Genomic DNA, 27,425 nt, shown 5'->3' on the forward strand with positions numbered 1-27,425 from the left:
GCTTGTGTTGTCGGGCTCCATGGCTAAATGATTAGCGTTCTGGCCTTTGGTCCAGAGGGTCCCGGGTTCGATTCCCGGCCGGGTCGGTGATTTTAACCTTCATTGGTTAATTCCAATGGCTCGGGAGTTGGTTGTGTGTGCCGCCTTCAGCATGAGAATTCATCACAGGTGGAGCCCCATTCTCATATACGGCGTCAACTCGAAAGACCTGCACTCGGCCACACGCCATTAATTAGTGCTGGTGTTGACATTGTCTGAGCAACGAAAGTCTAAATTCATGAACTCTGTTATCACAGTACGCTAAAACTATGTTAAGACACAAATGATCCTTTCATTATGTAGTATTTTTCGAGAGGACCAATGAAATGAAATGGCATGGCGTTGGCTTTTAGTGCCGGGATGTGTCCGAGTACTTCGGCTCGCCAGGTGCAGGTCATTTGATTTGACTCCCGTAGGTGACCTGCGCGTCGTGATGAGGATGAAATGATGATGATGACGACACATACACCCACTCCCCGTGCCAGTGTAATTAACCAATAATTAAGGTTAAAATTTTCGACCCTGCCAGGAATCGAACCCGGGCCCCTGTGACAAAAGTCCAGCACGCTAACTACTGTATTTAGCCATGAAGCCGGACAAGAGGACCAATGATATAGGTATTTAAAACTACATTTTAGGCCTTTCCCCTAAACTACCATTTCATGCAGCGTGTATAAAATTATTTACAGTGTAGACTATAGTGCCTTACTCTCCAACTTTACATACCGATTTTTATTAAATTCTGTTCACCCATTTTCCCGTAGCTCGGCGTTGATATGAACTTTGCAACAAAAATCGAAATTCATGAACTCCTGAGTTATCACAGCTGGTACGATAAAAATTGAAAAGGCTTAAATGATCGGAATTTTTATTCTATATAACATTAGTTATGTAGTATTTATCGATAGGGTCACTAATAACATTGATATTTGAGAATTACATTTTAGGCCATCCCTTAAACTACCATTTAACTCCGCGTGAATAAAATTATTTATAGCCTACATTATGGTGGCTCATTTTACATACCGATTTCCATCAAATTCTCTTCAGCTATTTTCTCGTGATGACAGACAGACAGAGAAATAGAAATGACGGAAAATTAAAAAGTGCATGTGCACACGACCTATATAAACATACCACTATTTTCAAATTCTGAGCAATGTACAGACAAAACTCTTGTTATATATAGGCCTACATATATATATATATATATAGATTGACAAAAAAATCTATCGTATTTTTTATGAACTACGAAAGTTGAGAATGACAAACATGAACGGCTCCGTTTTTTTTTCTTAAGATAAGGTCAAGTTGATTTCTTTCTCTGTCTCCTAAAATGTGCCGTGCATACATTATACTCTGCTCCGTTTCTTTCCCACGGACTTGCTCTCTCCTTCGGGGCTTGCTCTCGGTTCGGAGAGCACGGAGGTGCCTGATGGTGGTGGTGGTGGTCATTGTTTGAAGAGGAAGTACAACTAGGCAACCATCTCCTATTAACACCAGAGAGAGAAAATTGGAAGAAATCCCATACTTCGAAAAATGAATTTATGGGCCAAAGGAAGACAAGCGCCACGAAGGGCGTGAAAATGAAAGACTCCCTAGGCCTCGAGTGCTCTAATACCGTCGGCGTCGGAGAAGAACAAGAGTTGACCAAGAGAGTTCTGATAAGACAGATGAAACTGAGGACCTGGCAAAAGTACAGTAAGTGGAAGCAATGCCAGGACTCATCTAAGAGCCCCGTGGTTGCCAACACACGCTTCAAAGTTCAGAGCCATTGGGGCACCGTTTAGTCGCCTCTTACGACAGGCAGGGGATACCGTGGGTGTTATTCTACCGCCCCCAGCCTCCGGGGTAGTCCACGGTGCTACCTACTTGGGACGGTCTGCTGTAAACCATTGCCAAGTAGCCTATAACTTCAGAGTATGAAAAATACACCTGTTCATATTGTACCCGTAAAAATGTGTTCATATCTTTAAGGCACTTGATATTAGATGAACGAGCATGAGGCTTAATCTCGGTTGTGGCTTTATCATTGGAGCTGGTACAGAGAGAGGTATAGTTATCAAATGGAGAGATTATTTTGATAAATTGAGTTTATTGATAATCAAAGCAAGTTCATATCACCTTCATACAGCAGCGTGGAAATGTCGTGGCTGGTTGGTACCTCCAAGTCCTGGGATGGTGCTGGACATCGACTGGGCAGGGACCACACCTGCTCGGATGAGGAGTTCTGGAACGTCTGGAGGTTCTGGAAGTGTCTCGACGTTCTGGAAGTCTCGACGTTCTGGAATGTCCCGACGTTCTGGAATGTCTCGAAGATTGGTACGCGTTCCTGGGTTCGATTCGAGACGTAATTCACACCTGAATTTCCTGTACGGCACTCCACACATTCAGGGCACTGTCTGAACAGATATGACCTTTTAATTATGATTACTGCTAAAACGTTCTAGAATAATCACTCGAAGAACAAGTACTGGTAGAAATGTAAGTTCATAAGGCAAGCTCACTGTAAGTCAGGATGTTCTAGAGGATTACTGTTACTGCAGTCCTAAATGCATAGTTCTGAAGGTTTAAAACATATTGGCAATGAACTGAATAAGTAGCACTCGGAAACTGTCCTGTTGCATTAATAAGCGAAGTGAATAGCCATTAAAGAAAGTAATATTTGAAAGAAAAAGTCTGACTTCATAAATTATGGATCACTCAAAATACTGGAAAGTTCTAGGCTTTCTGGAAATGCGATATGCGTATTCCGAATTGTCACAGTCTTTAAGAATCAAAACATAAGTCCCTGTGCAGCACTTGGAAAGCATTGCATATTTCACAATTAAACGTAATGTTTAATGTCCCCTAAGTTCAATGTTCCAGAAATTGATTCAAAAGTATAAGTTCGCGTAAGTTCAATGTGATACACAACACACGTGAAAATTCAATCGTCGTCGAATAAGTAAGTCCTTATGTGGCACTTAAGAAAAAAACAAAGTTCCAATGTGCCGAAATGTTAAAGTCCCAACACGACACTCGAAGAAAATAAAGTTTCGATGACAATGTTCCAGTATGTCACCTTAAGAAAATAATAAAGACTTATCGCGACACTTGGCGAAAATAACTAAGTTCCAATGAGACGCTTCAGAAAAAAAACAAAGTTCTTATATGGCACTTTAAGAAAAAAACCGAAGTCCAATCACGACACAACGACAAAGAAAACAAAGTCCCAATGTGTCAATATGACAAAGTTCCAATACGATGCTCGCAGAAAACAAAGTCCCATTCAGGCACTTCAAGAATATGGCAAAGTCTTCATACAACACTTAGAGAAATACCGAACTTGGATATCGCAGACTGTCGACTAGAAGTTCGACACACACAAGACTTCTCTTGTCACCCGTGTCACAGAGACGGCGGAGTGACAGACACTGAATTCGTAGGTCGGGTGGTCTTCCTTTTATACACGTTCGCATGGAAGTGTCTAGAACTCGGGTACTATCTACCCTTATAACTTCTATAATACTCGGTGGATTTTCTTGAAATCTGAACAGATGATGTCTATTGTAAGGGCCTTTAAGATGGCAGTGTCAAAATAGCGATAAATTAGCTCAAAGATGTACTTTTGAGGACGAGCTGGATCATTACCATATATGGTAGCGGAGAGCTGGCTTACTGCGGCCACGTCACTCGCTGGGTACGTCACTGCGTTCGGCGGGCTGCCTACCTTCCATCTCGCGCGAAGTTCAACAAACATACTTCGAACTTCTCTCGTAGCGGTGTTCCCGGTACATGTCCCCCCCCCTCTTAGGGCAAAGAAAATTCGACAAGGATTTTCTTTAGGCTTCTTTCTCGAAGTATGTTTTTAGGCTAGAAGCATTGTATATGTCTTCAGTGGTTCCATGATGTGTGTTCTTGCTTATGCTCTGCATCTCCATACTATGGAATAGGGACGTCTTTTATAAGTGGAAGTATCTTTGACATCTAAATGATATTTAAAATCTCGGATCTCTCCGGGTTTATCATTGAACACGTCTGGATAAGTTTCGAAGATTTCCTTGACTGAATCCGCAACATGTTTGTTGGCCACTGGATCTTCAATCACACTGATTACGGAGCTGACATAGTCGGGACCGTCGTCGTACATCTCATCTATTAGGGGTACATCTCCGACGTGTCCCACTTCTTCGGGATCACCCTCTTCATCTCCGACTGGTGCAGCATCGCTATTTCCACCATCGAATTCTTCTTGCGGGGTATCTATCCCTTGTATCCGACCGTCGTCTCCTTCGATCAGCTGTAATTCTACAGGGTCAACGTTATAAAATGTAATGGCATTTGCTGTGTAATCAATCACTCCTCCATATTTGATGAGAAAATCCGATCCAAGGATAACATTGAATTTCATCTGAGAGATTACTAGAAAAACATGCTCAAATTGAACATGTCCCACGACGAATTCCATAAACGTCTGTAGTTTACATTTAATGCACTTATCTGGAATAATCCCTTTGATCCTAAGTTGGGAAACAGGCATCACAAGTACATCACGTCTCTCCTTTATGGCTTCTAATAGTCTGGCTGAAATAAGTGAGGCTTGAGCTCCTGAATCTACCAATGACATAACTTTAATATTGCCAACCCTAATGGTGATTACTGGCAAGCTACGTTGGATTCTTGGCCTAGACGGTGTCATGTTTTCATGGAGTAGTTCCGCGTCCTCTACGTGCCAATAATGTACCTGAGTTACGCAGAGCGGCTCTTCCCTCCTTCCATTTTCAGGCAATCTTCTTAAGAAAACGTTGGAGTTTTTTTTGCACCCGTCGTGTTAGGGTTCGGGACAGGCGTTTCGTTTTTCTTACCAGCGGCTTGCTGATACTCTAGCGAGGCGGCTCCTTCTTGATCCTCGCCCTTTCGCTGTTCTTTCAAGTACTCTTGAGTATCTCGCCATCGTCTATTCAATTCATCTCGATAAGAAACCCTATCCTCTACTTGTTGGGCCTCTGTTGGCTTTTTCCATGTTAATCTATTTTGGTATGGCGCTTTCCCTCGGTCCGGCCGTCCTTTATACCCTCGATATCGGGTAGGTGTGTTTCGTGATGTAGGCCGTTCCTCTGGTACTTCCGGATCTGGGCGTCCTTGTGTCACAATGGCGACAGGACTGGTAGTCACTTCTTTAGTCTTACTCCCTTTCGGTAAACATTGAGCGTGGGCTGTGTCCAATCTACGAAGTATCCCATCCATTTGTTCTAAAGATTGTATGTTAGCAGCTACCAAAATCTCCTGAACTTGGGCTGGGAATTGCAATGTGATCGCCTGGATCAGCTCTTGCTCAGGCAATGGTGGATCCAAAAATTGCATCTTCTTAAGTTGCCCGATAAAATAATCTGAGTAACGGGATGTGTTTATAGAAGTATTGTACTACTTAGCATACAACTGCAACTTAATTAAATGTTGCGTCTCTGAATTCCAAAAGCGCTTCAATAGAGCTTCCTTGAATTCAGAATAAGTGTTAAAGCAATATTTAAAAGCGGAATACCATGATAGAGCGCGTCCCTCTAGTAACTTGGAAACGACACGAAGCTGTCGATCAGGACTGATTTTATTTTCTTGAAAATATTCTTCAATGTTGAGTAAAAATTCCCTAGCGGTGTATTGCTCCTTCCCAGAGAATTTGGCAGGTTTTTCATCGGTCATTCGGATGATAGTAGTAATGTTTGCGTTTTCATTAGTTTTTAATAGACTAGAAGAAAGTAAGGGAGTATCCTTCAGTTCTAAATTAGAGACTTTACTACCAAGGGTTTCTATCTGTTCTTGTAGTTCTGTTTTAACATCCTTCACCTGTTGTTTAATAGTATCTTCTACTACCTTAACTTCATCTTGGAGATCCTTTTTTAATTCGGATACGTCTCGACATATACGCGTAACCTGAGTGTGTGTAGTATCTAATTGAGATGTAAATGTTTTATCAAACTCTCCCTGTTTACTCTTTATAAGACTGACTTCATTGTTTACTCTTTGAATGTCATTTTTAAGCGTATCTCTAAGATTCTCCTGTATAGAGGCTATTTTAACCTGGGCTAAAGATAATTGTGAATGTGATTCCTGTAACTGAGTTTTTAAGCCTTCCATCTCTTTAGCAATTGCCTGAGAAGTGGGGAGAATGGCTTTGAAGTCATCTTTAAGAAGAGCTACAACTTGGGTTTTAATTTCTTCTTTCATGACCTCCATGTTACTTTTCAATTGGTCATTGATTTCGGAAAATTTTTCATCTACCCTAGCGTTGGACTCTTTAAATTTTTGTTCAATGCGAGCACCAGCCTGAGTAAGCCTTTGTTCTAGGTTGGCATTCGCTTCTACAAACTTCTTATCTACTTCAGCATTAATTTGAACTACGGATTCCCTAAGTTGACGTTCAAGGTTAGAACTAGATTCATTAAGCTGATATTCAAGATTGGAACTAGACTCATTAAGCCGATGTTCGAGATTAGAATTAGACTCATTTAATTGTTCTCTCAATGACTCATTAAATCTGTGTTCGAGATTAGAACTAGATTCATTAAGCTGACGTTCAAGATTAGAGCTGGACTCAGTAAGTCGATGTTCTAAGTTTTCAGTTGCTACTTTCATACTGAGCCTAAGGGCTTCAATCGCTGCCATAATCTCCTCCATTTTATTAAAATATATAACGCTAGTACCAAGTACAGAAATAATGATTGACACACTTCAAAAAAAAATTGAAAGATTTTCGAAACTTGCATTCAGTCAAAAGTTCAAAGTTTTAAGTCCTAGTGCCAATGTTTCAACACACATTAATTAAACCAAGTCTTTGCAAATCACCTCTACCAAATCACTTAAATTATGCACTTATATTTCAGTTAAGTTAGTGTCCACTGAAATTTAAAACACTCCTATTCTGATTGAATTTAGTCACCATAGATTGAGCTGTATGTAAGTCTTTCATGTTAAGCTCCAATGAAATCTGGCCCCACGCTGGGCGCCACGTATACTCCCTCCTCTCTGTACCCGTAAAAATGTGTTCATATCTTTAAGGCACTTGATATTAGATGAACGAGCATGAGGCTTAATCTCGGTTGTGGCTTTATCATTGGAGCTGGTACAGAGAGAGGTATAGTTATCAAATGGAGAGATTATTTTGATAAATTGAGTTTATTGATAATCAAAGCAAGTTCATATCACCTTCATACAGCAGCGTGGAAATGTCGTGGCTGGTTGGTACCTCCAAGTCCTGGGATGGTGCTGGACATCGACTGGGCAGGGACCACACCTGCTCGGATGAGGAGTTCTGGAACGTCTGGAGGTTCTGGAAGTGTCTCGACGTTCTGGAAGTCTCGACGTTCTGGAATGTCCCGACGTTCTGGAATGTCTCGAAGATTGGTACGCGTTCCTGGGTTCGATTCGAGACGTAATTCACACCTGAATTTCCTGTACGGCACTCCACACATTCAGGGCACTGTCTGAACAGATATGACCTTTTAATTATGATTACTGCTAAAACGTTCTAGAATAATCACTCGAAGAACAAGTACTGGTAGAAATGTAAGTTCATAAGGCAAGCTCACTGTAAGTCAGGATGTTCTAGAGGATTACTGTTACTGCAGTCCTAAATGCATAGTTCTGAAGGTTTAAAACATATTGGCAATGAACTGAATAAGTAGCACTCGGAAACTGTCCTGTTGCATTAATAAGCGAAGTGAATAGCCATTAAAGAAAGTAATATTTGAAAGAAAAAGTCTGACTTCATAAATTATGGATCACTCAAAATACTGGAAAGTTCTAGGCTTTCTGGAAATGCGATATGCGTATTCCGAATTGTCACAGTCTTTAAGAATCAAAACATAAGTCCCTGTGCAGCACTTGGAAAGCATTGCATATTTCACAATTAAACGTAATGTTTAATGTCCCCTAAGTTCAATGTTCCAGAAATTGATTCAAAAGTATAAGTTCGCGTAAGTTCAATGTGATACACAACACACGTGAAAATTCAATCGTCGTCGAATAAGTAAGTCCTTATGTGGCACTTAAGAAAAAAACAAAGTTCCAATGTGCCGAAATGTTAAAGTCCCAACACGACACTCGAAGAAAATAAAGTTTCGATGACAATGTTCCAGTATGTCACCTTAAGAAAATAATAAAGACTTATCGCGACACTTGGCGAAAATAACTAAGTTCCAATGAGACGCTTCAGAAAAAAAACAAAGTTCTTATATGGCACTTTAAGAAAAAAACCGAAGTCCAATCACGACACACGACAAAGAAAACAAAGTCCCAATGTGTCAATATGACAAAGTTCCAATACGATGCTCGCAGAAAACAAAGTCCCATTCAGGCACTTCAAGAATATGGCAAAGTCTTCATACAACACTTAGAGAAATACCGAACTTGGATATCGCAGACTGTCGACTAGAAGTTCGACACACACAAGACTTCTCTTGTCACCCGTGTCACAGAGACGGCGGAGTGACAGACACTGAATTCGTAGGTCGGGTGGTCTTCCTTTTATACACGTTCGCATGGAAGTGTCTAGAACTCGGGTACTATCTACCCTTATAACTTCTATAATACTCGGTGGATTTTCTTGAAATCTGAACAGATGATGTCTATTGTAAGGGCCTTTAAGATGGCAGTTTCAAAATAGCGATAAATTAGCTCAAAGATGTACTTTTGAGGACGAGCTGGATCATTACCATATATGGTAGCGGAGAGCTGGCTTACTGCGGCCACGTCACTCGCTGGGTACGTCACTGCGTTCGGCGGGCTGCCTACCTTCCATCTCGCGCGAAGTTCAACAAACATACTTCGAACTTCTCTCGTAGCGGTGTTCCCGGTACAATATATTACAGGTTTCATTCATCTATGTGTGCGTTTTAAACAATGTTAAGGTAAATAATAGTCCATTCTTCTACATTCTTCGTTATACCCAACTAAGAAGCGTAATGTCTTTGCCTTTTCCTTCTCCCAAAATCTCATCATCTTCACGCTGTGGCTTTTCTTGCGATCTTCTGACCAGGTTTTGTTGCGGTCATTGTTGACTAATTATCTGAACTTAGATCTGTCTAACACAATGTCATCTGTGATGCCTATTTCCTGAAGATCTTTTCCATCTTCGAGCAGCCAATTGTTTTTTACTTTCATTGATAGGGCAAGGTTCAGAATTATTTTGGTCAATCTCTGATGAATCCATGAAATTTCAAGCGTCTTTTCCTAAATGTATCCGAGATTTTCTCTGAGTGTTGGTACAGCTCATGAGATTTCTTTATTATTCAAATTCCCCGTATACAGACTGGTCCAAAAAATTTCCTTAGGATTTTTCTTTCTTGCTTTTCTACATCTTTAATCAATGATCTGCCCCCAACGATCAATGTTTCAGATGCGTATAGTGCTTCAGGCTTGAATATAGTGTTATAATGTCTTAATTTTGCATTTCGGGATAGAGATGTTTTATTATAGCTGCTTCAAGTGAGTCTGTATGCTCTTTGAAGTTTAGAGACACTTTCTTTGTTTGCTTCAGTCCTGAATGACTTCTCCCAGGTATTTGAATTTAGACACTTGAGGTATTTTGCCATATTGAGTTCTCATTGGTTGTCGATCTAGGTACCGAAGAGATCCTTCCATGTAGTGAGTTTTCTGATATGAGATCTGGAGTCCTTTCCTGGGTGCAATTTCATGGAGTGTTTCTATGGATCCTGTCTGTTATTGGACAACACCGCTAAGTCATTAGCGAAGGCCAAACACAGTAAATTAATTTTGTTTTCACGTAATCTGCCAACGGCTATTCCTTCAACTTCTTTTTCCCAAGTCCTAATCACTTTTTCCAAAACAAGATTAAACAGTAAAGGGGACAACCCATCTCCTTGTCGTACTCCTGTTTTAACATCAAATGGTTCAGAAAATGTTCCTAAAAATGCAACCTTGCAAGTGGTGCCCGTTAGTGTTTGCATGATTAATTCCCTTGTTTTCCTGTCTACTTTGAATTTTTCCAGTACACAGAAAAGTGTCGGTCTGTCTATAGAGTCATGTGCCTTTTTGAAGTCCACAAACGTAATCACCGTTTGCCTGCTTTTACGAATTTGTAGGATGGTCTTGAGGTTAAGAATATGTTCTGCGCACGACCTGCCTTTCCTGAATAGAAAATAATCAATAATAATAATAATAATAATAATAATAATAATAATAATAATAATAATAATAATAATAATAATAATAATAATAATAATAGTAATAATAATAATAATAATAATAATAATAATTTTCATTCAGTCATCTGTAAGTTTTGTACTTCCTCATACTCAATTCTTTCCTCCTTCAACTAATCCTTCCGGATCGTCCTTCAGAAAAATGTATCTTTTTAATACTTATCCAATTCAGGTCGTCTTCCTTTCGACCATTGCTTTACTTAGAAACCTGTCTTCTCCTACCCGAGCTAGAACTTCCTCATTTGTAATAATTGGTTTTAATTTGCTTTTAGCAGTCTTCTCTAATTTTTCTTCAAGAACATCCAATCATTTATTCCCTGCCATTCTTCCTGGTGGTCCGCGTTCAGATTCATAAAACTGGACACTCCATATGTAACACTTAGCAGTCGTTTTTGCATTTGGATAGCACACGTCATTTCCTTCTGAAAGCTTTCTTTGTTGTGCCATTCCTAGTTTAAAAAAATAAAATGAAAATCCGCAGCCCAGTCATTTGACCGCGTCAGGAATGGAATGAATGAAACCCCCATCTAGCGGCAAGGATACGAATTGTGCCGGCTGCCGATGCCTGTCGCACTGATCTGGGGCAATGATTAATGAATGGCATATGAAAAAGAAATTATATTGGAGAGTGTTGCTGGAATTAAATATGACAGGGTAAACCGGAGTACCCGGAGAAAATCCTGTCCCGCCTCCGCTTTGTCCAGCACAAATATCACATGGAGTGACCGGGATTTAAACCACGGATCCCAGCGGTGAGAGGCTGGCACATGAGCCTCCATTCCTAGTTCTTATTGTTAAAATGGGTGAAATAATTATCGTAAGTAAGTTGAGTAACTGATTCTAGAAAACAAAAATGTGAATTTAATGCAAAACAATCATGAATTATTGTCTATGTTCTGCAAGATATCCCGTCTTTTTTTTGTGGCAAATTAAGACATGCAATCCACAATGTCAAATAATACATTCCGACATTTACTTATGAACCAACACATTCTTTACGTATGTATTGTTCCTATAGAGGTATTTTTTTCTTGCTGTACAGTTGGGAATGATCGCACATCCCATCTTCAGTACCGAGGGTGACTATCCAGCTATAGTTCGGGAGCTTGTGGACAAGAAGAGCAAGGCTGAAGGAAGGACTCGCTCCCGTTTACCTGTCTTCAGCAAGGAGATGGTCGAGTACATCAGAGGTGAGAAATGTGTGGATTACGAGTGAATTGATATGAATGCAGTAAGTGTTTTAAGCCGGACACGACTTCACATCACCACCCCCACAGCAATACGAGGTGGTTGTTGTTTGAGTCATCAGTCCATAGACTGATTTGATGCAGCCCTCCATGTCACCCTATCATGTGCTAACCTTTCCATTCCTACGTAACTATTGCATCCTACATCTGCTCTAATCTGCTTGTCATATTCATACCTTGGTCTACCCCTACCGTTCCTACCACCTACACTTCCTTCAAAAACCAACTGAACCAGTCCTGGGTGTCTTAAGATGTTTCCTATCATTCTATCTCTTCTTTTCGTCAAATTTAGCCAAATCGATCTCCTCTCACCAATTCGATTCAGTATCTCTTCATTCGTGATTCGATCTATCCATCTCACCTTCAGCATTCTTCTGTAACACCATATTTCAAAATCTTCTATTCTCTTGCTTTCTGAGCTAGTTATCGTCCATGTTTCACTTCCATACAATGCCACGCTCCACACGAAAGTCTTTAAAAACATCTTTCTAATTCCGATATCAATGTTTGAAGTGAGCAAATTTCTTTCTTAAGAAAGCTCTTCCTTGCTTGTGCTAGTCTGTATTTTATGTCCTCCTTACTTCTGCCATCGTTAGTTATTTTACTACCCAAGTAACAATATTCATCTACTTCCTTTAAGACTTCGTTTCCTAATCTAATATTTCCTACATCACCTGCCTTCGTTAGTCTGCACTCCATTACTTTTGTTTTGGACTTATTTATTTTCATCTTGTACTCCTTACCCAAGAATTCATCCGTACCATTTAGCAACTTCTCAAGATCTTCTGCAGTCTCAGATAAAATAACAATATCATCGGCAAATCTCAAGGTTTTGATTTCCTCTCCTTGGACTGTGACTCCCTTTCCAAATTTCTCCCTGATTTCCTTTACTGCCTGTTCTATGTAAACATTGAAAAGGAGAGGGGACTAACTGCAGCCTTGCCTCACTCCTTTCTGGATTGCTGCTCCTTTTTCAAAGCCCTCGATTCTTATCACTGCAGACTGATTTTTATACAGATTGTGGATAGTTCTTCGTTCTCGGTATCTGATCCCTATCATCTTCAGAATCAGAAATAGCTTGGTCCTATCAACATTATCGAATGCCTTTTCTAGATCTACGAACGCCATGTACGTGGGCTTGTCCTTCTTGATTCGATCCTCTAAGATCAGACCTAAAGTCAGGATTGCTTCACGTGTTCCTACATTTCTTCTGAAGCCAAATTGATCTTCTCCCAACTCAGCTTCAACTTGTTTTTCCATTCTTCTGTAAATAATACGTGTTAAAATTTTGCAGGCATGAGATACTAAACACCTGTCAGCACCGGCTTTCTTGGGAATAGGTATAACAACATTCTGCCGAAAATCGGATGGAACTTCTCCTGTCTCATACATCTTGCACACTAAATGAAATAACCTTGCCACGCTGGTTTCTCCTAAGGCAGTCAGTAATTCAGAGGGAATGTCATTAATTCCATGTGCCTTGTTCCTATTTAGGTCATTCACAGTTCTGTCAAACTCTGACCTCAAAATCGGGTCTCCAATTTCATCAGCATCAACAGCCTCTTCATGTTCCAGAACCAAATTATCTACATCTTTACCTTGATACAACTGTTGGATATGCTCCTGCCATCTGTCTGCTTTGTCTTCTTTCCCTAAAAGTGGCTTTCCATCTGAGCTCTTAATATTCATACACCTAGATTTCCTTTCTCCAAAGGTTTCCTTGATTTTTCTGTATGCAGCATTTACCTTTCCCAGGACCATACAGCCTTCGACATCCTTGCACTTATCCTTCAGCCATTCTTCCTTAGCTACCTTGCACTATATATCCACTTGATTCTTTAATCGCCTGTATTCTTTTCTGCCCTCTTCATTTATAGCATTCTTGTATTTTCGTCGTTCATCAATCAGGTCTAGTATCTCCTGAGTTATCCACTGATTCTTAGTTGATCTTTTCTTCCTTCCTAACATTTCTTCAGCAGCTCTACTGACTTCATTTTTCATGACCCTCCACTCTTCCTCTATAGTGTTTCCTTCAGCCTTTTCATTTAGTCCTTGTGCAACATGTTCCTTGAAACAATCCCTCACACTCTTTTCTTTCAATTTGTCTAGATCCCATCTTTTTGCATTCTTTCCTTTCTTCAATTTATTCAACTTCAGATGGCATTTCATGACCAACAAGTTGTGGTCAGAGTCCACGTCTGCCCCTGGGAAAGTTTTGCAATCCAACACCCAGTTTCTGAATCTCTGCCTAATCATAATGAAGTCTATTTGATACCTTCCAGTGTCTCCAGGTCTCGTCCACGTGTACAGCCACCGTTTGTGGTGTTTGAACCAAGTATTGGCATGGACTAAATTATGATCAGTGCAGAATTCAACCAGCCGACTTCCTCTTTCGTTCCTTTGTCCCAATCCAAATTCTCCTACTGTACTACCTTCTTTTCCTTGGCCTACCTCTGCATTCCAGTCTCCCATCACAATTAGATCCTCGTCACCTTTTACGTATTGTATTAAATCTTCTATCTCCTCATATATTCTTACGATTTCTTCATCATCCGCTTAACTAGTAGGCATATAGACCTGCACTATTGTGGTGGGCATTGGTTTGGTGTCTATATTTGACGACAATAATTCTTTCACTATGCTGGTCGTAGTAGCTTACCCGCTGCCCTATTTTTTATTCATTATTAAACCAACTCCTGCATTTCCTCTGTTTGATTTTGTGTTGATAATTCGGTAGTCGCCTGACCAAAAATCTTGTTCTTCCTGCCAACGTACTTCACTTATACCAACTACATCTAACTTTAGCCTATCCATCTCCCTTTTCAGATTCTCTAACCTATCACAACGATTCAAACTTCTAACATTCCACGCCCCGACTCGCAGAATGTCAGTATGCATCTTCCTGATGATCGCCCCCTCTCGTGTAGTCCCCACCCGGAGATCCGAATGGGGGACTAGTTTACCTCCGGAATATTTTACCCGGGAGGAAGCCATCATCAGTACATCATTCATACAGAGAGAGCTGCATGTCCTCGGGAGGTAGTTACGGCTGTAGTTTCCCGTTGCTTTCAGCCGTGTAGAAGTGTCAACACAGCTAAGCCATGTTGAGTATTATTACAAGGCCGTATCAGTCAATCATCTAGACTGCCGCCCTTGCAACTACCGAAAGGCTGCTACAACCCTTTCGATGAACCATTCGTTAGTCTGGTCTCTCAACAGATACCCATCCGATAAGGTTGCACCTGCGGCTCGGCTATCTGCATCATTGGGACACGCAAGACTCCCCACCGCGGCAAGGTCACAAGGTTCGCAGAGGAGGCAAAACGAGGTAGAATAACCATACTCTGCAATCATATTTACCAGGTGAGTTGGCCGAGCGGTTAGGGGCGCTCGGCTGTGAGTTTGCATCCTGCAGATAGTGGGTTCGATCCCCAAAGTCGGCAGCCCTGAAGGTGGTTTTCCCTGCTTTCCTATTTTCACACCACGCAAATGCAGAGGCTGTACCTCAATGAAGGCCACGGCCGCTTCCTTTCCACTCGTCGGCCTTTCCTATTCCATCGTCGCCGTAAGACCTACCTGTGTCAGTGCGACGTAAAGCAAATAGCAATCATCTTTATAACATTTGAAGAACTGTAAAGCATTCTATATTTCCTCATTCATTTCTGAACCGTGTGTTTTTTGGCTTACTCTTCTACCTGACGCATTCTTACCCGGAGGCCCCGGGTTCGATTCCCGGTCAGGTCATGGATTTTTACCTGGACCTGAGGGCTGGTTCGAGGTCCACTCAGCCTACGTGATTAGAATTGAGGAGCTGTCTGACGATGAGATAGCGGCCCCCGTCTAGAAAGCCAAGAATAACGGCCGAGATGACTCGTCGTGCTAACCACACGACACCTCGTAATCTGCAGGCCTCCAGGCTGAGCAGCGGTCGCTTGGTAGGCCAAGGCCCTTCAAGGGCTGTAGTGCCATGGGGGGGATTCTAACAAATTCACCAATGACTTTGAAGATATACAGTATGTTAATCGATATTCTTTATCCTTGTAGCAAATGGGGGGAAGTTGTATTAATCTGTATATAGAAATTAGAAAATCTGTCTGTGTGTCTGGACCTTATACAAATCCATATCGTTCCGCCAATTTGAACCAATATTGTGTACTTAATATTTAGGACCTTGCGGGTAAACCCATGTACAAGAAATTTTAACAACCCTCTCCATTTCCTAGATTTAGGCCCTTTGCCACATTAACATAGGCGAAATATTGAATTTGCCGTACAAGGACGAGACAAAGCTCATTTTGAGCCTCACAACCTGTAGAACAAAACTTGGTAATGTCCTGCGGGCCCCGAAAACCACGTTTTAAGGGCCTAAAACCAACCGTTTTGTAGATATTGGCATCACACTTCCTCGCTCTTAGGAAATGGATGAAGAAATGACAGCCGTAACCATGGCAACGTCAGCTCAAGGATTCTGCAGTAGAATATAGGCCTGGTGTTCGAAGTAGGCGCGTGCATAAATGTAGGCTAACCAAAGGAGAGATTCTGCTACATATGTAACTGTCTCGAAAAACGCCCTGTGGGGGTAAGCCACCCCTGGGGTACGTGGTTGGCAAGGGGTGGCATATATAAAAATAATCGAAAATAGTGTCGAAACCAAAGGTTTCTTGGTCGCTGAGATGGTGACACTCCGCATGTCGTTTAAGTCCAAGTTCAGTTCCCATCGGCATGGGAGTGAGAAGGGATGAAAAAAGTCTAAAATGGCCCAGTTTATGGATTCATCTTCAAGAACTTCCAATCATTTATTCCCTGCCATTATCCTGGTGGTCCACATTCAGATTCATAAAACAGAACACCCCATATGTAACGCTTAGCCAGTCGTTTTTGCAGTTGGATAGCACACGCTGTTTTCTTATGAAAGCTTTCTTTGTGTAAGAAATGAAAATGAAAATACACAGCCTGTTTCCAGTCGTTTGACAGGATCAGGAATGGAATGAATGAAGCCCCCATCTAGCGGCGAGAATAGGTATTGCGCCGGATGCCGAAGCCTGTCGCACTCCTCTGAAGCAATGATTACTGAATGACAGATGAAATGAAATGATATTGGAGAGTGTTCCTGGAATGAAAGATGACAGGGAAAACCGGAGTACCCGGGGAAAAACCTGTCCCGCCTCCGCATTGTCCAGCACAGATCTCACATGGAGTGACCGGGATTTGAACTACGGAACCCAGCGGTGAGAGTCCGGCGTGCTGCCGCCTGAGCCACGGAGGCTATATCTATAATGCGACGCGTAAATACTTTACGTTATAACTTACTGTTATTATTTGTTTGAAAGGATCAACTACTTCCTAAACTATCTGGGCTGCCAGAAGGAAATACCTCAAGGCGAAACAAAATAATCTTAAGTTAGAACAAAAATTAAACACATAACAAAATTTCAATTTAAAAATGTACAAAAGAGTTCATAAACAATCAATGTCACAATTAAGAAAATTTTTAAAAAACTGGAAATAAGTAATACGAATCCTAAAAGTAAAAGAGAAAATTACTTAAATTACAGATGTACGCGTGTACAATATCTTCCAGAATAGTTCTCAACCAAACTTCGTACAAATACGAATTACTACCTGTAAAAAATACTGGAGGAGTAAAACACCTTCTAGCAAACTTCAGGGAGGAAATGACGTACAAGAATAATCGAAAACGATCAATACTAGAGTCAAATCCATAGTTTCCGTGGTCGCTGAGTTACATTGGGGCACTCTGGATGCCGTTTAAGTACCAGCTCATCTGCGTAAGCATGGCGAATAGTGTTGATGAAGAAAATGTCCAAACTTACCGAGATTAGTTTGATTTACGAGAAAGAAAATAATCTATAAGACTCGAAATTAAACACAGCAATAACTTCTAAAATACAATGCAGTTCTTAATCAGTCAACGTCATAATAACGAAATCTACAAAAATTCTCTTCGCACATAATTAACAGGTATTAAAATACCCGGGCAGCGCCGGGTAATACAGCTAGTTTAAATACTTCGTTGCCAGGGAAACGTAGACAACCGATGATCAATAATTTCAGTGTTGTTTCTTTTGCCGCATACTATAACTCCAGAACTAAAGATTCCATCCCAATAGTTTAGGCACCGTTTGATTGGAATTGTAAATACGAGAGAATACATGACACTCGGTGCGACTCAGTTAAATACACGGGGTTGGAGGGGGATTTTAAGTGTTGAATTTGAGGTACATTTTTTTATTAATAACCCCAAAGCCAAATGACATGCGCCAGTGGTTAAGATGTCTAAAGATATGAAATTTTACGCCTTACATTCGCATACGAAAATGGTCTGAATCCCAAAAGATCAACTTTCAAGGGAGAATTCCAACTTTTGAAATCGCATTTGTTTTTGAAAAATCATAAATTTGACCTCCTAAATGAATAATAGCAACCCCTCATGTGGGATAGTTTTAGAAACATTTTCTCAGACAGAGATGGTGGTATTACAAGTGGCATCATCCCCACGATATTGCGGACAGAGCTGCAACTGCACAAAGTCGCATCGCAGTGGGCACCGCATGCACTGACGGAAGTTCAACGGTGGATGCGATTTGCAACATGCTCTGACCACCTAGCATGCTCGCAACAGGATGGCGACCACTTCCTCTCACGAATAATCGCCATCGATGAAGCGTTTCTCGACGCCACTTGCCCTCTCTAACTCCAGTAGTGTCCATCGTCTGTCTTCTTCCAGGAGCTGCTCGATGACGGCACGTGCCACGTTAGTCCTCACACTGACAGGTCGTCTCGGGCGTTACTGATCACCGGTTGCCACACGTTCTTGTTGAAACTTGCCTACCCACCATGATGATACTGTATGGTATGGGAGGGGGGGCATTATTCCCAAGGCCTTCCACTGTGACATTCTCTCGCATTTCTCCCCCGGAGAACGGCTAATTTGAAGTACGCGCGTTGCTCAATACGGGTTATTTTCACCTCTCACGACGCTCGCCACACAACTGATTTTACAGCTCCCTCTATGCTAGTACCAGCAACCACAGAGCCATCTGTTGTTGTGAATACACACTATGCCTGCATAGCTTCTGCGCTACCATTAGCAGTTGTTGATCCGCTTGCATATCTGCAAGAAAATAGTAATTGCAATGGCTTGTGCCCCAACCCTCGTAAACAGTACTTTGTGCGTTACTGATCACCTAAGCAACAGAACAGCAAATCAACGACTGAAAGAGTCAGGAAATAGTCAGACAACATTTTAATCCTAAATACCTTGGTGTTATATTGGACCGATCCCCGATTTAAAGGAAATCACTTAGACAATACCAAAGCCCGCCTGGTGGCCATGATCGTTAAGGCGCTGAAGTCTAAAACGGTCTAACACCGAGGTTAGCCGGTTCGAGTCCCGTTGGTCGAAAAAAATGTCACCATCTGAATGTTGGCCGGCAGGGTAGGGGAGGTGGTGGTATACAATTTCTAATCACTAGATTGCGTGCCAAAAGCCTGGATTAAATTCCAAACCTCTCCGCAGTGCTCATATGGAGTGAGGGCATATGACGCTGTTGATGGTGATTCGTCCGTCGGATGGGGACGTTAAGCCTTGAGCAGACCCCTTGGTGCTATTCGACAGGAGTAGGCTATGTGCCGGCACCGGGTTTCACCCTCTCCCTACTATCATATATCACGTCATTCATTTCATCTCCCATTAACTCCTCTGATGAGGTTGACGTCAGGAAGGGCATCCGGTCATAAAAAACCGCCACGACAAATTCATCTCACCTCATACCCGACCCCGTAGGGAAACAGGACAAGGGTTGGACAAACAACAACAACTTAGACAATACCAGAAAGAAACTAAAGAACCATAATAACATCATAAAGAAACTGCCTGGCACTTCATGGAGAACCGATCATCTACCCTTCGGCTTGACAATGGTGTACGCTGCTAAAGAATCGATAAGGATAATAACTGGAACTCTTTAGATCAACACCTACCCCTTGTTTGTTGTACACCATTAGCAATATTACGTCACCACAACTAATATGACTGGAAATTACACCACGTTAATTCCCCATACGATCCCTCGATACATGAAATAAATTGCCTTTTCCTCAAAATCGTCGCAAATCCAGAATTTGATTTTTTTAATGGCGCCATATGGGCGAGGCTACACCGATAGAGCTGAACTGGATCCAATAGATACGCAATATTAGAGTTAGTGGATTTGTTGAAGGTTTTCTTAATTGTCACATTTCTTTCTGTAAAATTTACTTCATCTTTTTTCTTGTAATTCATCATATCTCAACATTTGTTTATTACTTCTTTCATATTTGTTTCTCTAAATTGCCATAGTTTTATGTATTACTATTTGTTTTCCTTCAATACGATAAATAAAAATACAACATAAATGAATCCCTCTCATTTCTGTGATTCATTTAGATCAATTTTGACTCAGGGTAAATTTCTAAAATACTTCAGTTTCAATCAAATCTAATGAACGTCTTTCTTTTTTTTTCAGGCACTTACGACTTTTTTGGTCTGAACTACTATACCAGTAGACTCGTCACCTCCGGAGAAACTGGTAAAAATCCATCCAGGGATAGGGATTCTGAGGTGGTGACCTCTGTTGATCCGTCTTGGCCCGCATCATCGGTTACATCTTGGCTGAAGGTATCTCTAGCAGGAAATATATTGAATTTGTAACGATATTAATGTCCCTCATTTTATTCTCTGATAACATTCATGTTCATAGCCATGGGACCGTTAGTTTTACGTGGAATCCAAAATACAGGGATATGATTAAGCATTGCAAAAATCCCACATGCATTGCCTGGGATTCGAACCGCGGCCGTCTTCGCGTGAAACCGGCGACGACGTCACTCAGCTTTTGCATCCTCCATGGAACACACTTTAACCCACCTTGCTAATAATAAATAAATTAATTAATTAATTAATTAATTAATTAATTAATTAATTAAATGATTAATAATACTGTAGAGTCCCGCTGATCGGAACCTGACAACCCGCAAACTCCGTTAATCCGAACTGATTTTTTTGCCATTGCTTTCCTCATTGGGCCTGAAAATGCTAATACAGCACCACTGTTCCTATGAGGACACCTTTCGTAACACTCTAATGCACTGGTCATGCTACGAAAGTTGTTTTATTATTATTACAATTCGCTTTACTTCGCACCGACCCAAATATTTCTTATGGCGATGATGAATGGTATTACTCAGCACTACCCATACCCTAGCATGTTCCATATTGTCTTTGTCCGTGGAAGCTACATTTCGCACTGGCCTATACCAAGAGACAGATGCTGAAGTACTACATCCATCAAGGAATGGTAACAATGCTAGTGTCTATAAATGCCTATTTTGATCCTTAGTGCATATTTGCAATGAAGTCCTACTTAAGCACCATACACCTTTCCCTCTTTTCCTTTCCTTTTTTTCTTCTGTTTTTCAGTGTATCTAGTTGGTCGCTAGAGTGTATAGCCCAGTCACATCCTATGATGTTCTCTCGAGTTAGAAATATCCCGACTGAAAGGTGGCATGTATTCAGCGGCGTAGCCATGGAGGGGGGAGGGGTTACAAGGAGTTGGAACATCTCCCCCTTCCCCAAGACCTCTCAATGGAATTTTTACGAAAAGATAATCAGAAACTGACAATAAACAAATGAATGTCGACTCAATGGGTTAGTTCTATTGACCATTCACAGGTACATAATAATTGTTAAACCAGCAGATCTCCTGAATCCATTTTCTAAGAATCCTCGAAATTTGTATAGTATTTATTGAAGAACATTACAGGCTTTCGGCCCAAATACATGTTCCAATTACAAAGAGAAACAGATATGAACTAAATATACCATGTGGACGCTAAATAAAAAGAAACTAAGTCTACAATGTGGTCGCTCACATGGGCAGATAACCAGACCACAAGCAAGCGCCACTCCTAAAACATAAAAATAAACTAAATCTACTATGTGGACGCTCACATGGGCGGGAAACCTATCCACATGTGAGCGCCACCCTTATAACTACCTTACTGACCGGCTGTGCCGTCCCCCCTGGTGATTTCTCGAATATTGGATTTTAGATTGTAAACTGAACATACTATTTGCCATAAAACTACTGATCTTGATCACATTGTTCTTGTTCTGTATTGTGTAGTGTACCGGTACTGCAATCTGAATATCAACATAATTTACTAGTATCAGTGCCCTTATAATAACACTCACGTATGCGTGCTCCAAACACGCACAAGCACCTCCATTATGTCCTATCATCATTCTGTAATTATAACCCCCCTCTTCCCCATCGGTTGAATCTGGCTATGCTACTGCATGAATTTAAGCCACAGACACTCCAAAAGAGTAACAAAGTAGTCGTCTGTAATGTAGCTGGAGAGTTTCATACAAGAAGATAATGAAATTACTGCTGTCAACGTCACAATGTATGGAAATGGGCTTTGTGCAATCACTGACCACGGAAAGACATTGGGAAGCACCAACCACAAATTTCACAAATATGTAACAATCGGTTTGGCCATAAGTTTGATGTGTGTGGTCTTCTATGGTTTCTACAATCATTGAAGCCACCGAAGGCTGCACAATAACGCATTCCCAAGCGAGGTGCGACACGTGTAGAAAATGACTGGACTCGGACGAAGTTGGGGATGTGTGACATCTGGTTAATGCAGTCTGGGAGCAGTTTAAAGGAGCGCAGAATGTTATCAGTGGAGGAGGGATACTGACTGGAAGGTGATCGGGAATTTGAATCGATCAATCAGTACTGATTTGCATTTAGGACAGTCGCCCAGGTGGCCTTGCAAATGTTTTCTGTGTATACTGCTTTCCTTTTATACTAAATATTTCGTTGTGAATCATAGCCAGTGTAGTAATGGTGATCACTCCTCTCCTTGCTCGTCCATAAATTTAAAATACTAGGCTGACTTTTGTGACCGTGATATTGAGAGAACGGCTGAACCGACCGACATCGAAAAGCATTCTGATAAAAGCTCTTGGCCTGTAGATTTGCAGAGTAACTTTAAAAGCATAAACATTTCTTGCCGTACATTTTTTTAAATTATTAAAGGAAAATGTAACTTTTTGACTGACTAAAGTGCTCGCAGTACTTCAAGGCCGCCTGAAACGTGAGAGCGCTGAGCAGGTGGCACGACAGGGGACGTGGAAAGGGGTAGGCACGCATACGCAGTCAGACGTCTTCCTGGTTATCTGTACTTCGTGGAAAGGAATAGCCGCTATTTTGCTGCCCAGTGCACAGAATTCCTCTGCATTTAAATGAGAGTTCGGTGTCTGGATTAAAATGAAATTCCAAAGCAACTGACTATATTCGATCAGCCCGGCTCAATATAACATAAAGCCCCAATGGCAAATAGTCTTTCATTAATGTGTGTGAATCGTCTTCTAAAACATATCACAGGCAACGGCATTCTATTCCCTCTGTTGGGAAAATTATTCTTCTTTGAGAAGATTCCATAAAGGTTTTGCCCGTTTTGCCAAATGCTTATCGCCAAACAATGATTTATTATAATAATTGTCTTGAACACTTTCATCTTTGACCCTTCTTCACACACGCCGCTTATAAAAAATACGCGAACAAAACCACAAAGAATGGTATTCGCTGATTTTTTGCAAGAAGTCGGTAACGGCGACTACCCCTTTGTAAATGTTGATGGAGCAAACGTTATAGAAATACGGTACCCACCAGAATTTTAGCACATGATGATGTCGTGATTGAAATTGATAGCAAAACATTCACTTCTGTGAAAGGTGTCACAATTTTCTCGAAAGTTGCCATTCTTAATTAATTTGAAATACCCGGTAGTTCAAAACAATACACATTACTGAAGATGAAAAGCTAGCTTCTTCAATTTCCTACATAATTCTTGAATTCTTTGAGGTTAATGGTTTGCCTCCACATATTCTTATTGGAAACATTGGAGCCACAGCTATGTTCCTTGGTAATCGTAACGTTTCTCAACGGCTCCTAAACAGAACTATATTAGGGCCTAATTCTAAGAAGTAAGTACGAAAATTGTTTAGACTTGGAAATAATAAGTGGAGATAAAGCGGGACAGAGAGCTCTATTCCCTCGTTTTGACTTTACGAGATCTGAAAAAACACTTCCATTTTCTTTCAAAAGGCATGAATTTCCAGTTCTCTTGGCATGTTGAATCACGATCAATAAATCTCAAGGGACGTGAAGGTCTCTTCAGTCAGTTCTCAGCCAAGGCCAGGTAAATTTTGCAATGTCAAGAAAACTATATTTTTAAGTTGCAATAGTGCCAAAAGGTAACTGTACAAGGAATGCACCGAGCAAGTGGCTACGTGGTTTGGGTCGCCCAGCTAAGAGCTTGCGTGTGCGAGATAGTGGGTTCAAACCCTACTGTCGGCAGTTCTGAAGATGGTTTTCCGTGGTACCCCATTTTCACACCAGGCAAATGCTGGGGCTGCACCTTAATTGCGACCACGGTCACTTCCTTTGCACTTCTAGCCATTCCACATTCCATCGTCGCTGTAAGACCTACCTGTGTGGGTGCGACGTAAAAAATTGCAAAAACAGTAAAGTGCAAGTAAATCCTTCAATAAATATTTGGCCTATTGACCGTCATGTCTTGACGGGTTCGGATAGTTAAATATAATTTTCAATAGTAGCTGATCCACCACTCGAAAATAAAATGAAGATAACATGAAATCAAAATTGTTGATAAATTTAAGTACACTGACTGACAGAGCAAATGCAACACCAAGAAGGAGTGGTTCGAAAGGGATGAAAGTTGGGGAAAAAACACAGACGGCACGGACGAATAATTGATGTTTATTTCAAACCGATATGCAGGTTACACAATGCGCACGGCATCGACTCAATAGGATGTAGGACCACCGCGAGCGGCGATGCACGCAGAAACACGTCGAGGTACAGAGTCAATAAGAGTGCGGATGGTGTCCTGAGGGATGGTTCTCCATTCTCTGTCAACCATTTGCCACAGTTGGTCGTCCGTACGAGGCTGGGGCAGAGTTTGCAAACGGCGTCCAATGAGATCCCACACGTGTTCGATTGGTGAGAGATCCGGAGAGTACGCTGGCCACGGAAGCATCTGTACACCTCGTAGAGCCTGTTGGGAGATGCGAGCAGTGTGTGGGCGGGCATTATCCTGCTGAAACAGAGCATTGGGCAGCCCCTGAAGGTACGGGAGTGCCACCGGCCGCAGCACATGCTGCACGTAGCGGTGGGCATTTAACGTGCCTTGAATACGCACTAGAGGTGACGTGGAATCATAGGCAATAGCGCCCCAAACCATGATGCCGCGTTGTCTAGCGGTAGGGCGCTCCACAGTTACTGCCGGATTTGACCTTTCTCCACGCCGACGCCACACTCGTCTGCGGTGACTATCACTGACAGAACAGAAGCGTGACTCATCGGAGAACACGACGTTCCGCCATTCCCTCATCCAAGTCGCTCTAGCCCGGCACCATGCCAGGCGTGCACGTCTATGCTGTGGAGTCAATGGTAGTCTTCTGAGCGGACGCCGGGAGTGCAGGCCTCCTTCAACCAATCGACGGGAAATTGTTCTGGTCGATATTGGAACAGCCAGGGTGTCTTGCACATGCTGAAGAATGGCGGTTGACGTGGCGTGCGGGGCTGCCACCGCTTGGCGGCGGATGCGCCGATCCTCGCGTGCTGACGTCACTCGGGCTGCGCCTGGACCCCTCGCACGTGCCACATGTCCCTGCGCCAACCATCTTCGCCACAGGCGCTGCACCGTGGACACATCCCTATGGGTATCGGCTGCGATTTGACGAAGCGACCAACCTGCCCTTCTCAGCCCGATCACCATACCCCTCGTAAAGTCGTCTGTCCGTTGACGGCGGCCTGGCATTCTTAGCTATACACGTGTCCTGTGGCACACGACAACACGTTCTACAATGACTGTCGGCTGAGAAATCACGGTACGAAGTGGGCCATTCGCCAACGCCGTGTCCCATTTATCGTTCGCTACGTGCGCAGCACAGCGGCGCATTTCACATCATGAGCATACCTCAGTGACGTCAGTCTACCCTGCAATTGGCATAAAGTTCTGACCACTCCTTCTTGGTGTTGCATTTCCTCTGTCAGTCAGTGTATTTAGGTGAAATTATAACTTATAATCCAAACAAAAATCCAACTTGGCAAAATAGAATGCATAAATAAAATAAAGCAAATTATTTCAGCGAAAACACATACAAGAGGAAAAGCTTATCGATTGCAGCCAAATTAAGACATTATAAACTACACAGACAGAAGTCTCTGCAGCAAATGAATCTATTTTCAAAACTACTAATACGGCTGATATTGATAAAATACTTAAGAAGTTATAACGTGTATAAATAAACAATATCAAGTTAATGGTCATTGGATAATAGCTTCAAATAACACAGTGTATAAGGAAATCAAACCAATATTGATTACAATTAGAAAGAAGCGCATCTCAATTTTTTGATATCTTATTATAACACCGGAAACCAGAAATAGTAGAACGATAACAGAAAAATTATGGAATGGCAATACCAGGATTAAATGGATCACAGAAATTAAGAATGATATTAATGAACTATAAATAACACTAAATGATCTCAAGGACAAAATAGACAAAATTAAGATTCTCAATGACTCACATGTGAGACTACAAAATAAAATTAATAAAAGGGCGATAGGTAGAGTGTTCTCAACTGAGAAAGGATGTTGGCATCTCAGAGGATAAAGAAATATTGGAAGCGTAGAAAAGCTAAATTTCCTTTGCATAATCGACTAGAGTGCTCCTATGTTCGCCATAAAATGTTACAATTACAATTACAATTTGTAGCAATTCTCTATCACGAGGGTGGATATGGAATACTTACTCTTGTACTTCCTCAGTTACACAAATCTCCCCAAATGTACCTTATTATAAATACTGAGCTAGTTAGAAGTTCATTTTTGATATTCTATTTCTGTTTTCAGGTTGTGCCCTGGGGGTTCCGCAAGTTGATCACTTGGATCCATGAGAATTACAATGCTCCTGATATCCTCATCACAGAGAATGGCTTTTCAGACGCTGGAACTCTTGAAGATACAGACCGAATTAGCTATTTCAAGGTAAGGTTGATGGCATGGGTTTGCTGTACACAGGGAATAGTGGAGATCGTTGATATGACATTTGATACACCGGCATGGAAGTGGATTGCGCCATATTGACGTGACGGTATCTAGAATTGCATATAAAGCATGGTTCTCACTAGATGTATTTACGTATGACCATATTGTTCGAGAAGGATCAAAGGTACCCGACTTCATACTTAGGCCTAAAAATTCACTCAGTTGAGGAAAGTTTTTCTTCCCATATCGATGCCATTTTTCCTCTTTCCAAGAGAAGTTCTTTCCACTAAAAGCATTCAGTTTCCATCGGACATGTAAACATTACTGTATATTAATAGTGGGTTAACGTAGCATTAATACAGGGAAGATTTACAGTGACTCAAGTTAGGGAAAGGTAGTGGCCGTGGCTTTCATTAAGGTAAGTCAGGTTGTAAAATGGTACAACATGGAAAATTGTCAGGGCTGCCTATGGATATTTTAACTATACTATTCAATACACTACACGGCACTGAGGTGTTATTTATTATGAAGAGGGCTCGAAAGTTGAAGACCTATAAATTGGCTAAAAAGAGACCTCAAAATATCAAAAATGATCCTAAAACTGACAAAAACGGACGTAAAAATACCGATCGAAATTCATTCATAATTTTAGTTTTTATTATATATTTAATGAAGAGATATAATGTTTAAAAATGTAAAATTCTGGTAGTATACAAACAGTGCAAAAATATATTAGTGAAACACTTATTCTTTCAGACATTATACACGTTTAGATTAACAAA

At 41.4% G+C, this 27,425-nt stretch overlaps 1 protein-coding gene across 1 annotated transcript in view; it reads left to right on the forward strand.

Annotated features, from left to right (window-relative positions):
* LOC137497052 (myrosinase 1-like) overlaps positions 1 to 27,425 on the forward strand; it is a 122,965-nt gene that overhangs the window by 91,994 nt on the left and 3,546 nt on the right. The window contains exons 7-9 of the mRNA XM_068225645.1: positions 11,284 to 11,431; positions 20,017 to 20,168; positions 26,509 to 26,643. Coding sequence (XP_068081746.1) covers positions 11,284 to 11,431; positions 20,017 to 20,168; positions 26,509 to 26,643 — 435 coding nt within the window. The remainder of the gene's footprint in view (positions 1 to 11,283; positions 11,432 to 20,016; positions 20,169 to 26,508; positions 26,644 to 27,425) is intronic.

Source organism: Anabrus simplex, chromosome 1 (assembly GCF_040414725.1).
Source record: "Anabrus simplex isolate iqAnaSimp1 chromosome 1, ASM4041472v1, whole genome shotgun sequence".
In the NCBI taxonomy this organism is placed as follows: domain Eukaryota; kingdom Metazoa; phylum Arthropoda; class Insecta; order Orthoptera; family Tettigoniidae; genus Anabrus; species Anabrus simplex.